The 15,702-nt window shown below is 44.6% G+C and overlaps 1 protein-coding gene across 11 annotated transcripts in view; it reads left to right on the top strand.

The window, feature by feature from the left end:
* The window catches only part of SDK2 (sidekick cell adhesion molecule 2), a 346,988-nt gene that overhangs the window by 239,974 nt on the left and 91,312 nt on the right, over positions 1-15,702 (top strand). For all 11 annotated transcript variants that reach the window (XM_083489771.1, XM_083489780.1, XM_083489775.1 and 8 more), the window contains exon 3: positions 12,956-13,062. In XM_083489771.1, coding sequence (XP_083345897.1) covers positions 12,956-13,062 — 107 coding nt within the window. The remainder of the gene's footprint in view (positions 1-12,955; positions 13,063-15,702) is intronic.

Here is a 15,702-nt window from a genome sequence, read left to right as displayed (position 1 = left end):
CACTCTCTATACTTTTGTACTAAGAGGGACCTATTTGCTTGAGAGTTGCTCGCCTGCTTCCTGTCGGCCAACCCATTTGAGTTCTCAGGTGGCCCATCCTTGCAAATTCAGACGCCTGCTTCCTTGCTTGCTTCCAGACTGCCAATGCTGGCATGTGTGCGCACTGTTAGCCAGTGGATGCTAAACGTTTGGATTCAGTTCAGAGGCAGATGGCGGGAACCTTGTGAGCTTTTGGCATTTTGTATTCTGGGGAAACACAGAGCTAACAGTTGAGGACGTAGTGAGGTTTGAGGTTGGGATGGTACTCACAGGTAGGTCTTGAGTGCAGCCTGCATATTTATTTAGATAATCAACCCACCGGTCCCAAGAACTCAAAGCAGCCACTGGAATCTCTCTCACACACACATACAGCTGTTAAATCTAAAATGGTTACCCCCACAGAGCTACATTTTCCAGAATTCCCTGGGAATAAGAATCAAATGTTAAATCACTGAGCACTGTAGATCTGAAGAATACATAAGGTTCCAGGGAATTCTGGAAAATATAGCTTTGTGGGGGGTAACTATTTTAGATTTAATAGCTGTGTGTGTGTGTGTGTGTGTGTGTGTGTGTGTGTGTGTGTGTGTGTGTGTTATTCCAGTGGCAGCTTTGAGTTCTTGGGACCTGTGAGAAATGGTGGGTTGATTATCTAAATAAATATCTAGGCTGCACTCAAGACCTACCTGTGAGTACCATGAGTACCCTAACAGCATCCGTAACAAACTGCAGTCCCCAGGTTTCTTTGGGAGACAGTTCAAAGTGGTATGGTGATGCTTTCAATGTATAGTGCACGTGGGGCCGTAGTTGGAGGGCTGTGAAAGAGCCTCTGAGAATGCCTCTCGTTATATACTCTTATAAAGTACACTTGTCATATGACTGGTATTGTGCATGTAGAGGACCATCTTGGTTGATCTTCGAGAGCAGAGGTCTGTAAGATGCACCAAGGCTTTGTTTGAAGGGAGCAAGCCATAGGCCGTCTTAGTGTGGTGTGAGTAGGTCATCAAAGCTTGAAATTTGACAGTCACCAATATAAAGCAAATCCTATCAATTTTAGTAGCTGAGCCCTCACCCGCAGCTTCTTAGACAGTATTTAGTGTTGAGCCAATATTCACTGCACCCCACATTTTGCTGTCCCTTTCTCTGTGGCAATCTGGTGTGTGTGTGTGTGTTTGGTGATTGAAGAATAATTTGGGGGTGAGGGAGCCCCAACCCATTGCTGCTGCTGTCGTTCTTGGTCATCATCAGCTGGCGGCCACCCTTCTGCCACCAACCTACACCCCCTGGAGCAGTTATATGATGAGATGGTGCTGCTCTGATGAAGGAAATGACAATCTCTGCTTGTGGCTGACACATTTTACATCAGAGCAACCACTATATCATAATGTAATGTCAATCCAGGCAGCTTTTGAACACCCCCCCCCCCCGAAAAAAAGAAGGCTGGTAGTCACTGGGGGGAGCTCTGACGGTAGCAAGGCCCCCCTCCTAATTTTAATCCATCCTATGAATTTCCTGAGGCTTGCCCCTGCTCCTTCTCCAATCATCGCCAAAAATCTGAGGAAGAACTTTTTTCTGACTGCTGTATCCAACCTTGCATTTCCATATTTTAAAATGCATCCTGCAAGGAAGTGGAGGTTGTCGATTTTGCCATCTGTTAATAGTACAGGATTTTGCTTTAATGACTAAGCTAACACACTTTATTTGATTCAGTGAAAGAAAGAAAAAAGGACACGATACTTTGTAAAATGGATTAATTTTATTCAATACAGCAAAAGGGGGGGATTTATTGTCAGATAAAGGTTATGAATTCACTTAGTTAATAGTAACTTAGATTAAAAAAACAAAAACAACCAAGCTGATAGTTAAATCTGGGCATTACACAGAAAGACAGAATGCTATTAGTTATAAATGTGACACCCATTTGCGTACTTCTATAGAATTATAAATATAAATGCCCTTGTAGTTTCATTCTATGTGCTGTTGCTTTGAGTTTTTGTTGAATGAGATATTATATTCTACGACTGGTTGGACTGACAAAGTCCTGTTAGTCCAAGCACTTCCTCCTGCGCAGCACAACTTCCTCTCCCTTTCCTCTTACGTTCAGAAGGTCCCAGGAGAAACCCTAGAGAACCACTGACTAGCAGTATAGACTATACGGTGTTGATAAGGGAGTGGGTGGCACTGTGGTCTAAACCATTGAGCCTCTTGGGCTTGCTGATCAGATGGTCAGCAGTTCAAATCTGTGCAACGAAGTGAGCTCCCGCTGCTCTGTCCCAGCTCCTGCCAACCTAGCAGTTTGAAAGCACACAAGTGTAGGTAGATAAATAGGTACCACTGCGGCAGGAAGCTTAACAGCATATCCATGCGCTCTGCCTTCCGTCACGGTGTCCTGTTGCGCCAGAAGCGGTTAAGTTATGCTGCCCACATGACCTGGAAAGTTGTCTTTGGACAAAGGCTGGCTCCCTCGGCCTGAAGCGAGATGAGCGCTGCACCCCTTAGTTGCCTTTGACTGGACTTAACCATCCAGGGGTCCTTTACCTTTATCTTTATCTTTATCATCTTTATCTTTCCTTACCTTACCTTACCTTACTGTGTTGACAAACCAGTACAGTGTAGCTGAAGCAATAGTTTGACTCTTTCTCTTGACTTAGTACTTCCTAGTGTGGTCCACTTCCTTCCTTGACCATTTGCCCACTTTCCTGCATACAAACAAGACTCTGGGACTAGCAAGACGTGCCTTAGTTCCTGCTTCTTGCAGTGCGACAACATAGTCCCTTGTCCCCTGGACTGTTGTTCCAGAGACAGCCCTGGCTTACATCATGCCTGTGTGGCAGTAGCAAACAGCAGGGTGGGGCAGCAGGTTTCACCTGATCTCGTCACCAGGTTGTCAAGGGTGCTCTGCAGCCGAAGCAATGCACACAGTGGATAGTTAACTCTTCATTGTCAGAGCTGACACATACAGTAGTTTCCACAACTCCGAATACCCACACACACGAGCCTAGCATATAGGCAGCTATTCCCAGGTCTGCGCTGTATGGAGCAGTTGCAGCGACAGGGGGCCACCGCCCTCCTCCATCCTATGTATCTTCCCCCAACGGGCTGCACACATGCAGTCAGAGACTATGCCTACCTGGAAGCTGCCTCTGCTCTTCTCACTTCAGTTCTCTGCTGGTTCTGGGAGACAGTAGTGCAGGAGAGGGTGGGGAACCACCCAGCCCTTCGCTTGCCTGACCTGCCTCTTCTTCCTCTTCTTCACACCCATCTTTTGCTCTATTCTGCAGCTCTGAAGCTTCCCCTGTTTCTGGCACTTGCCTTCTGGCTGTTACAGGTCCCCACAAATCACGAGAGTCAGATACCAGCCCCATCTTCCCCCGATGCACCCTTATCAGCGTCCTGCCAGTCCCTGACACTGTGCCACTTCTGAATACCAGGACAGAAAAGGGGATGGGGGAGGTTGCTGTGGTGCAAAAGCACCAGCGGAGCCTATCCGGTGCCTCCTGCCAGTGCCTCTGAACCACACTCACCTGCCACTGCCTTTCCCCCTCTCCCTCCCAGTATGCAGCAACAACACAGGTGACTTCAGATCAAGTGTTCTAATGACTGAGCTAACACTCTTTCTTAGATTCAAGGAAGGAAAACAAAGGCACAGTACTTGACGATAAGATAGATGAATGTCATTGAATACAGCAAAGAAAAAGGGGAGAGAGAAACCAGCCACTATCTGCAAGTGCTGTGTGGTCTTCTTTGTCTAGATTGCCTGCTGGCTTGGATTCAGGAGTGTTTAATGTGTCTTTCTGAATGGCTGAGTTCCAGCAGTTGTACCCAGCATGTAAAAATGTTTTCTCTATATATATCTTGTGAAAACGACAGCTTCAATTGCTTAACCTAAAAAGGTAGACTAGGTGATTGAAGCAGTTAAGAGCAGGGCAGGCATCAGCACTCAGCATTCGTAGGCCCCAGAACGCTGGCGAAGCCCACCATTTAAATTTCCTACAGTGCCCCCGATGATGTGTCACACTTGGGTATTGTGGGTTAAAATGGCAGCCCTGGAAAAGGATGCAGGTGATGTTGTGGAGGGGACCCACCAATGGAGGAAGGATTGCACCAGAGGGACTTTTCCCAGTGCTCTCTCAGATCTAGAGCCCTCCTGTGTAAGATGTCCTTGTAGACTCATTGGGCACAGGAGGGGACCATGTTTAGGGAAGTTTTTAATGTTTAATGCTGTATTATGTATTAATATTCGATTGGGAGCTGCCCAGAGTGGCTGGGTAAACCCAGCCAGATGGGCAGGGTATAAATATATTATTATTATTATTATTATTATTATTATTATTATTATTATTATTATTATTATTATTATTATTCCCAGCTCATGTAGTTAAAGCCTACAACAGGACTAAAGCATAGGAACCACTGCAGGGCAGGCAGCAGGGAGCACACATGGGGGCACTATATAATAGTGATTTTCTCTCTTATGGAGGCTACTTTGGATGAAGACAGACAGAACATTTTTAAGAATGGCAGAGGAAGTCTGAGAGTGCCTCCATTGATGTGTAGACAAATGTACTTTCTGTCCCAAAGAGAGCGGGGGGGGGGGCACGGAACTATTGCAGGCTTTCAGATTGGTTCACATCGAATGGGATGCCAATTGGCTAACACCTGTGACATCATTTGTGCATTCTGAGTCATCTTAAAACGTTTAAAAAGTAGTAATAAATACTCCAGGATTTGAGGAGTGTCTGCTTTTAGAACATTTCATTTTTTAAAAAATAAAAAGGGTATTAATGTCTATATGTCATTAAGTAAAGTAAAATGTTTAAAAAGGCAGGCAATTCACCTGATGCGCAAGAAGAGGAGAAAGACTGAGGGCTGGTATACATTTTCGTAATGCAGTCTGTACAGCCAGTGAGCAAAGGGTCAATTCTGACTGCCATTGAAATCCACATTTGTCTTTATCCAATGATGCCATGGAGACGTGTTCATTTTATTTATCTATTTAACAACTTTTTTTACTTATAAAAACATTTATACCTCTTGACAGCAGTTTACTAAACCTTCGCCTTTTGTTGCAAGGAAGACCCCAAATATTAAAATGTCACAGCAGTACCAAAGGACCCTAATGCAATATGCACACCTCAATTCCTTCTGTCTATACCTTTTATGGTTCATTTCAATCCTTCCTTTTCTTCCACTTTATTTGTGCTTGAGCCAAGAGATATGAGAGACAAGAGGGAGCACACACTGAGAGGGAGCAGTAGCAACCAAGCTTTCAGGCTGTATTTTTAATTATTTCTCTTTTCCTTTTTTTTTTTCATAGCCTAAGGAGTTCCCTAGAACAACATTTGGAGAGAAAAAACCCACTGTTTGTAGAGATCGGATTTCCCCTCATTAAAAGCCATCAAGCTCAGTCCCGTTTCTAAGCATCACTAACACCTTTTGGGGAATCTGCCTGTTGACATAGTGCCCAAAGGTGACCCAAAGTGATGGTCCCTGCCAATTTGTATCCCAGCTCATTTCTGCTAATCACAGATGAATTCCACAATGTCCCCCGTTGGTGTAAAAGGAAGGATTGCTGATAGTATATGGCATGCCTTCCTCAAGCTCATCCAGTGCCCTTTCACTCCTCCAATAAGGCACCAACATCAAGGCCTTGAGAAAAGAGGTTGGGTAATGCAAACTCCCTAAGAAAACTCCTATGGACATCAACCTCATTTAACCTGATTGGTGGTTTCCAAGTAGGGCATCCTATGCTGCCACCTACGGGCTCAAATGAGATATTCACCTTTGCAGTAGTATAGCCGAACTCTTGAGTCCCAGTACAGGGTTGAATAGACCAGTGTGTTGAACTGGAGCAAACGCAATTCCCATTTCACCTGTCAGGCCCTTAGTGCAAGAGAGGGTAAATATGAGGTGTTTGTGATGACCACAAGCACTGCTGTCTTCATGGCCTAATGAGTCTGTCCGCATTATACGCAGGATGCTGAAAGTTGCACGTGGTACTTGCCCTTGGATAAAATGCAGGTTGGCGTTCCAGCCAGTTGGCAAAGGACTTCATAGCTATAAGAAGCAAAGAGGCGGAGAGAGAGAGGACAGGAGCTGGCAAACAGCCCTGTCAAGCCCAGATAGCCCTCAGGTCCTTGTTTACCCTGCCAACATCCCAGAGCTTTGGCATGGAGTTTTGTCCAAACATCACATGGAGTCTTTGGACAGCTGTGCTGGAATTTGTAGCCTTCCCTTGCACGGAACGTGGGTTTAGAGCACGACCGCTAGGAATTAACAACTCCCTCCGATAGGCTGGCAGAATTAAGAAGTTTGGAGCTAGCCTGTCAAAAGGAGAGAAAGGTGGATTTAAGAATGAGTTGAGGATTATGGTCAGAGCTCTTGTGTGATAAGCTAAGTCAAGTCCTGAAACAGGAGAGATAGAGGCAGTTACTGCTGAAAGGTTGGTGAGCCATTGGAGAGGGGATTAAGACTGACGGAGCAATCCACTGCGTGCTTACTTAGAAGTAAGCCCTGCTGTATAAAATGGATTTTACTCCCGTGCAAGTGGGGGGGGGGGGATTGCTGCCTAAGAACTGCTATCCAGGCCAACTGAGGCCAAAAGACTCATCAGCGGATTAAACCAGGCCTGTGTTTGCAACCCCAATGCCATCCTTTGCAAATCTTCCCCCTCAGCACAGAATTTTGCAGTGTTGAACACTTTTGGTGTAGGTGTGGGTTTTTGGGTTGTTTTTTCCAGGACCACATTAATATAGGAATGAAAGAGGATGTGAAAATCGAAGGGCACATCACTTTTGAAAGAAATGGAAAAACCAAGAAGAAGCCAGGCGATGCTCAAGGGTTCTCAGGAGCCTGTGTCAGCATGCAGACTGGTGATTAATTCGCAGCAGCCTGCTAGGATGAGGATCTTAACATTCATTGGGGCATTTTATTAGTTACTTATTTGTCTCGCCAATTTGTATAATGCTTACTTAAATTTTGTCTCTAAGGGGTGTACAGGTAACTCAATACAACAAAGCTAAAAATCAGTTAAAACAATTAAATCAGAATTCAGTTAAATGCCTGGTGGAATAGAAAGGGGGGGGAGAGCCTGCTCCAGAATTTCAGCAGAGAGAGGGGGGCTGTGTGCCCTTAACTGGAAGGGATTCCATAAAACTGAGTCCACAGTATTGAACACACTGCTGCTGGTGGGTGAGAGTTCTGCATCTGAGCCATGGGATATAATGAATCAGGCATTGCCTGAATTATCGTGGACCCAAGTTGTTAAATATCTTGTAAATTAATACAGTGGTACTTAATTTGTTCCGGAGGTCTGTTCTTAACCTGAAACTGTTCTTAACCTGAAGCACCACTTTAGCTAATGGGGCCTCCTTCTGCTGCCGCCATGCTGCCGGAGCACAATTTCTGTTCTCATCCTGAAGCAAAGTTCTTAACCCAAGGTACTATTTCTGGGTTAGCGGAGTCTGTAACCTGAAGCGTATGTAACCTGAAGTGTATGTAACCCGAGGTACCACTGTACAAGAACCTTGAACCTGGCCTGGTAGCATATGGGCAGCCAATGGAAGCTTTTGAACACCAGAGTGGTAGCAATAATCTGATCCCTATCAACAGTCTAGGCGGCATGTTTTGCACCAAGGGTAGACCCACAAAGAGCTTGTTGCTATAATCAAGGCTTGGCTCAGTGCAGCAGAACAACTGTGGAGAAGCAAGTGGGGCTGCAATCTCCTCTCCAACAGCCCTGTTCTTTGACATACCAATCAGGACAGTGGATGAAGAATTGTGAAGGACTCTTGTGTTTATGCATATGGTGGGCCCAGGGCTGCTAGAATGGGGAACGTGCATGGAAGATAAGTTGCTTCTTCTGTAAAGGAATCTCCATATATCCCTGGACTGGACGTATCACAGTAAGGGTGATAGCAGCCAGAGACTTTAAATGAACCATTGTCCTCTAATTCTAATGGACTCAGAGGCTTTCTCTGACATTTCAAGTATTCTGGAAAAGCACAGCGGCTGCCTATTCCTCCCATGCCCTATTGGCCTTAGCGCTTATGTCACCTTGTTGTCTTGAAACATCCTCTGTACTTCAAAGCCTTCCGCCTTGTAACTACTACATGGGCAGCCACTGCGCCAACATCAGGAGGGCAGGCACTCAGCTCTCCTGCTCTGTCCAATGGGGGTCTCTTGCCCTCTTTATCCACAGGTAGAGATGAATTTTTCTGCACGCCGCAGGCAAACAGCAGTGTGTCTGCACTGGGGGAAAAGTGTCTCCAGACTTCAAGGCAACCATTAGATGATCACCTCTCATTATTAAAGTTTAATTTAAACTGCGTATCGAAAAGAAAAATACAAACAAACTCGTATCAAAGGAGCCTCCGGCACTTTTACTACTTGATTAAATTTTAGGTTGTGGGGGCTGGAAACAGTCTGAATTCCTTCACTTATTTCCTTTGAGTTTCCATCCTCTGGTTTCTTTCATTGCTGCAGAGAAACTACATAAATGAATGCCTGAGATTAATTCACTCTTTCCAGGTTTTCTGCAGCCTAAAGGGAAAGCTTTTCCTGCTAGCCCCATAACATGTTCCTCTTTGGTTTTTCCATGATCTTTTCCTACTTCATTTCCCAGGCTTTCACACGCCCATGTCCCCAAACTTGTTTCACCATAGCATCCCCATCCAGCTGCCATGCTTAGAAAAACCCACATATTTCAGCAACTCCCCCTAGTTTTCACAGTCTCTCGAAGTTACCACCAGTGGTAAGGATGCTTCAAACCTGTTTGAACGTAGATCCATTCCCCCCCCCCCATGACATGCAATTACAACTGCATTGATGAGACATAGCAAAGTTCCATGCGTATTTTATGGGGTGGGGTGGAGCAATGCTATACTGCACAGTGCTGACGAAATAATCTGTGTACATAAAAAAATAAGAAGAGCTTGTTGGATGAAACCAGTGTCCCATCTGGTCCAGCATTCTGTTCTCATGGCGGCCAAACAGATGCCTGTGGTTTCCAGCAACTGGGGTTCAGAAGGATTACTGTTTCCAACTGTGAAGGCAGAGCATTGCCATCATGGCTAGAAACCATTGGTAGTCTTTATCCTCCGTGAATTGGTCTAATCCTCTTTAAAGCCACCCAATTTGCTGGCCACCACTGCCTCCTATGGGAAGAAGTGTCATAGTTTACGTGCCCATAGTTTATCTGTCCCAAATCTTCCAACATTCAGCTTCATCAGATGACTGGGAGTGGCCACTGAGACCATATAACACCAGTCCTCAAAGACCTACATTGGCTCCCATTACATTTCCAAGCACAATTCAAAGTGCTGGTACTGACCTTCGAAGCCCTAAACGGCCTCAGCCCAGTACAGTGGTACCTCTGGTTGCGAACGGGATCCGTTCCGGAGGCCCGTTCGCAACATGAAAAGAGTGCAACCCGCAGCGGCGCATCTGCACACACGTGGGTTGCGATTCGCCGCTTCTGCGCATGTGCATGATGTCATTTTGCACTTCTGTGCATGCGCAAGTGGCAAACCCTGGAAGTAACCTTTTCCGGTACTTCCAGGTCGCCGCGGGACGTAACTTGAAAGAACGTAACATGAAGCAAATGTAACATGAGGTATGACTGTATGAGGAATGAGTGTCTCCACCCACATCGTTCAACCCAGACACTGAGGTCCAGCTCTGAGGACCTTCTGGCAGTTCCCTCACTGAGAGAACTGAGGTTTCAGGGAACCAGGCAGAGGGCCTTCTTGGTAGTGGCGCCCGCCCTGTGGAACGCCCTCCCATCAGATGTCAAGGAAATAAACAACTATCTGACTTTTACAATACATCTGAAAGAGACCCTGTTTAGGGAAGTTTTTAATGTTTGATGTTTTATCATGTTTTTAATATTCTGTTGGGAGCCGCCCAGAGTGACTGGAGAAACCCAGCCTATTATTATTATTATTATTATTATTATTATTATTATTATTATTATCATCATCATCATCATATGTCCATGAGTTCTCGTGTTGTGGCAGAGGGAGAAAAACTTTTCTCCGGCCACCTTTCCCATGCCATGCATGAAGTTATATACTTCTGTCATGTCACCTCTTAGTCACCTTTTCTCTAAATGAAAAAAAAAGTCCCAAATGCTGCTACCTTTCCTCACTTGATCATTTTGGTTTTGCCCTTTTCTGAACTTCTTCGAGCTCTAGAATATCCACATTGGGGCTTGAGGGAAATGGAGAGAGAATGGGCAGAAAAGATGTTAACAGAGGCTTTCATTTTCACAAGCTATGGGGTAGCCCACATTCCCTTTTTCATTAAAAATAAAATAAAATTCTAAGCAGGACCAAGGAATATGAATACCTCTGAACCTGAAATAGTGGAAGCTCAAGAACTCTGGCCTTTTCTCTGATTTGCCTCATTTTCACATTTTGTGATGTTCAGTTGAAGCCCAGAGTCTGAAAGAAGAAGTCAGGAGTTCAGACGCCCAACAACTTTCAGAAAAATCACATGTTAGATACTACTTACTGTTCTTTTTTATAGGTCAGCTTTGTCTTTTATATAATTTCTCAATTTTGGATTGAGATTTTGGATCTGTTGTACTGAGAAATACATAATCTTGCACCAATCAACAAGCAAGTTTAATCAAGCAAACTTATCCAAACCTGTAGAAAGTTACATGTGTTTTGTCTCTTTTTAGCTACTGTTGGTTTTAAGCATCATTTGAATGCTCTTAAATACCTGTTTTAATTGTTTCTTATTGAGAATTTTAATGTTCTGTTTTATATTTTTGTCAATGGCTTAGAGGGTTGTTGCTGTTTTTACAATCAGTTTATAAAGGTTAAGGGAAAAATAGAAGCAAATGCTGCCTGTGACACTGGCATTTTTAATAGTGTTCATATCCACCAAACATCCCTTCTTATCACATATGAGCCAGTGTGGCAGATATGGTGGTGGCTCCTGGCTACAGCCTCAGAGATGCTGGATATCATTTTAAAGTTCGAAGCTCTCTAATTTGGCTAAAGTACATGCAAGGCTCATAGTACACCCTTGTGCAAATTAATTGAAACAAACAATGTAGTTTAGTGTACAAAACTCAGATATACATATACAAAACTCACATATACATACCATTAGTAACGGATATGACCTCCGCTATTTTTAAGCAACATTTGAACACGGTTTGGCATGGAGTCTACTAGTTTTGAACAGTCACTGTTGATTTTCAGATCCCTTGAGTGATCTTCTCCATAGTCGTACACTCTACAGCACAAAGGCGACTTTTGCATATAGCCCACAAATTCTCAATGGGATTTACGTCCGGGGAATTCCCTGGCTAATCAAGTACCTGTATTTGCTGCTCTGTCATGAATTTCTTCACCACTTTCAATGTATGGCAGGGGGCTAGGTCCTGCTGCAATATCCCAGTACCGTCAAGATACCTCTTTTCCAGCTCTGGAATAACTCTCTTTTGTAGAACATCAATATATTGTGGCCAGCGCATCATTCCTTCTATTGGCTGCAGGCATCCGACACCATAAAGATCAGCTGACTTTTCGTGTTTGTTTTGAGTACAGGATTACGAGTAAGATAGAAAGCATGCTTTGTTTCAATTAATTTGCACAGGGATGTACCATAGGGCCACAGGATGTACCAGCACTGACACACTTTATCTTTGCAGAGCAAGAGAGTGTGACCACACAATCAAGTGGCCAAGGTGGTTATATGGCTTCTCAGATTCAGAGATGCAGCAGCATGCAAATTCCATGCTTATATTTTGCCATGAAACTACTTCTCCAAGATGACCCAGTGCGTGTATGCTTTAAAAGCAGTACGGCAATACCATTCAGAGTTCAAAGCAGCAACCAAAGGAGTGCCATCTTCCCAATAGGAAATTTTGCAGTTCCCATACTTGGTCCTGATACCAAACCTGAATTTATGGCTCTCTAGCTCTGCAACGCAGGTGGCGCTGTGGTCTAAACCACTGAGCCTAGGACTTGCCGATCGGAAGGTCGGCGGTTCAAATCCCTGTGATGGGATGAGCTCCCATTGTTCAGTCCCAGCTCCTGCCAACCTAGCAGTTCGAAAGCACGTCAAAGTGCAAGTAGATAAATAGGTACCACTCCAGCGGGAAGGGGAACAGCGTTTCCGTGCGCTGCTCTGGTTCGCCAGAAGCGGCTTAGTCATGCTGGCCACATGACCTGGAAGCTGTATGCCGGCTCCCTCGGCCAGTAAAAAGCGAGATGAGCGCTGCAACCCCAGAGTCGTCCACGACTGGACCTAACGGTCAGGGGTCCCTTTGCCTTTACCTTTAGCTCTGCTTAGCCTGCTTAGTTTAGTCAGGCAGCCATCCTTGGGAGCAATGATTCTCAGCTTCCTTCCCTCCCCACCCAAATATGAGCACTGCACGTTCATTTAATCCAAAACAATGTGGTCAGTTTCTCTCCCATATAGGTTTAAAATATTTTTTTAAAACCACAAAATTGTAGGGCTAGAACAGAAGGGACATCTTCCGGTCCAAGCAGATACCTAACCAAACTTGGAGTGTGCCTGTGGGAATGAATCCCGAATAAAAAATGCTTGTTTTCCAAAAGTTCAGCATCATGTAAGACCATTTGCTTTCTTCAACCCTTCTCCCTAGTTTTATTCCAACAACAGATTTAGTAATTTTTTTGGCTTTTATTTACTTTTACTTTTTTCATTTTTTTGTCCACGAAAATGGAGTGTAAAGGCCACCACATAATCAATCGGCAAGTAAATAATGAAAGTTTGTGTTGATATAGGCCATGTCGCCACAGTGTACACAACAGTAATTCACTTTAGCCTATCAGGAGATGTATGGGATTACAGTTGCCCTTACTATCTACCTCATTGATTGTGTATTGCATTGATCTGTTTAGTCATCTCCCCCTCCTTTCTCTCTCTTTTTTTCAAGGTACATGATCACATCCCTGGACCGTACGCATGCTGGCTTCTACCGCTGCATTGTGCGCAATCGCATGGGAGCCCTTCTGCAAAGGCAGACTGAAGTGCAGGTGGCATGTAAGTGGTGGCGCATGTCATGCTCGAAAAGTATATATATATATATATATATATATATATATATATATATATATGCAGGTTTTGGTGTCTTCGGGTGTCTTCCCGTGTAAGAGTTGGGGTGTCTAGGCGACGTTTCGACGAGGTCTCACTCGTCATCTTCAGGCTGGTGCTTTCGGCTTCTTGTTACTGGAACAGAGCAGGATCTCAGTGTTTGAGTTCCTATAAATACTGTTGAGGGGGTGTGGTGTATAGCCTCCAACGTTCTGGGCAGAGAGGAGGTTCCCAGGTTAGTGTGCCTTTTCTTCTTTTGTTCCTTAATTACTTGAGGGATATCTTGAGTGATTTCTTGAGTGATATTCTGAGTACCACTTAGGTGGGTCATTAGGTGTGGATTAGTTGCTAAAGCTTTCGTGTCTTGACCTCTTGAGCTTGTGAAGAGTTTTTCTGAGAAGATGGCTGTACTGCACTTAGTTGTGCTCTGGCTTGGCTTCGTGTATAGGGGTGAGCTGTGGTTTTGTGCCCTGTGCCAGCCAGATCTGTGTAGGGGTTGCAGGGGGGTGCAGCATCCGGAGGTGCCACTATGGTTTGGTTACTGGATGGTGTCTGTAATTTATCTGTGGAGAGGGTCTGGGTTTGGGTCTGGTGTGGTTGATTGGTGATGGCGTTCTGTGTGCCTCTGGTTCTGGTGTCGGTTTTTGTGGGGAGGGCTAATTTCCAGATGTCTGGCAGGCGGGACGTGTCGTCACGCTTGTTCATGTTGTGAGGGTGTTTCTCTATCTCGATGGCTTCCATGATTATTCTCTTGTGGTGATGTTCCATGTTAAAGAGCAATTTGGAATCTGCAAAATTAATTTCGTGTCCTGTTTCTTTCATGTGTTGGAAAAGAGAGGAAGTTTTTTCTTCTTTTTTGACGGCATTCTTGTGTTCTGCGATACGTGCATTTATTCGTCTGTTTGTTTGTCCAATGTACGTGGCTGGGCAGACTTTGCAGGGTATTTCATAGACCCCTTGGTTTTCCAACTGGATTTTATCTTTGGGGTTTCTGAGGATATTGGCTATTTTTTGGTTGGTGCAAAAGGCTGTTTTGATATTGTGTTTATGGAGGATTTTGCTAATTTTATCTGTAGTGCCCTTGATATAAGGAAGGAGGGCCATGCCATTGTTTTCTTCTGTGTCTTGGTTTTTGGGGGGTGTTTCTTTTTGGATTAGCTTCGTAACCCTGTTTTGCTGGTATCCATTGGCGATTAACACATTTGAGAGATTCTGTAACTCAGTTGTCAAGTGGTCTTTGTCAGGTGGTCTGTGACAACTGAGTTACAGAATCTCTCAAATGTGTTAATCGCCAATGGATACCAGCAAAACAGGGTTACGAAGCTAATCCAAAAAGAAACACCCCCCAAAACCAAGACACAGAAGAAAACAATGGCATGGCCCTCCTTCCTTATATCAAGGGCACTACAGATAAAATTAGCAAAATCCTCCATAAACACAATATCAAAACAGCCTTTTGCACCAACCAAAAAATAGCCAATATCCTCAGAAACCCCAAAGATAAAATCCAGTTGGAAAACCAAGGGGTCTATGAAATACCCTGCAAAGTCTGCCCAGCCACGTACATTGGACAAACAAACAGACGAATAAATGCACGTATCGCAGAACACAAGAATGCTGTCAAAAAAGAAGAAAAAACTTCCTCTCTTTTCCAACACATGAAAGAAACAGGACACGAAATTAATTTTGCAGATTCCAAATTGCTCTTTAACATGGAACATCACCACAAGAGAATAATCATGGAAGCCATCGAGATAGAGAAACACCCTCACAACATGAACAAGCGTGACGACACGTCCCGCCTGCCAGACATCTGGAAATTAGCCCTCCCCACAAAAACCGACACCAGAACCAGAGGCACACAGAACGCCATCACCAATCAACCACACCAGACCCAAACCCAGACCCTCTCCACAGATAAATTACAGACACCATCCAGTAACCAAACCATAGTGGCACCTCCGGATGCTGCACCCCCCTGCAACCCCTACACAGATCTGGCTGGCACAGGGCACAAAACCACAGCTCGCCCCTATACACGAAGCCAAGCCAGAGCACAACTAAGTGCAGTACAGCCATCTTCTCAGAAAAACTCTTCACAAGCTCAAGAGGTCAAGACACGAAAGCTTTAGCAACTAATCCACACCTAATGACCCACCTAAGTGGTACTCAGAATATCACTCAAGAAATCACTCAAGATATCCCTCAAGTAATTAAGGAACAAAAGAAGAAAAGGCACACTAACCTGGGAACCTCCTCTCTGCCCAGAACGTTGGAGGCTATACACCACACCCCCTCAACAGTATTTATAGGAACTCAAACACTGAGATCCTGCTCTGTTCCAGTAACAAGAAGCCGAAAGCACCAGCCTGAAGATGACGAGTGAGACCTCGTCGAAACGTCGCCTAGACACCCCAACTCTTACACGGGAAGACACCCGAAGACACCAAAACCTGCATTCCTGTACCCGTGAAAATCTACGAAAGCATATATATATATATATACACACATACATACATACAGGGAAATAATCCATGAAGTGAGCTACAGAGCAAGGGGGCAAAGGATGATGGCAAGAGAGGTTGACCA

Source organism: Podarcis liolepis (genome assembly GCF_965112155.1).
Source record: "Podarcis liolepis genome assembly, chromosome: 2".
NCBI classification, from domain to species: domain Eukaryota; kingdom Metazoa; phylum Chordata; class Lepidosauria; order Squamata; family Lacertidae; genus Podarcis; species Podarcis liolepis.
The sequence above is the reverse complement of the archived record's forward strand: the minus strand, read 5'-3'. Positions and strand labels throughout refer to the sequence as shown.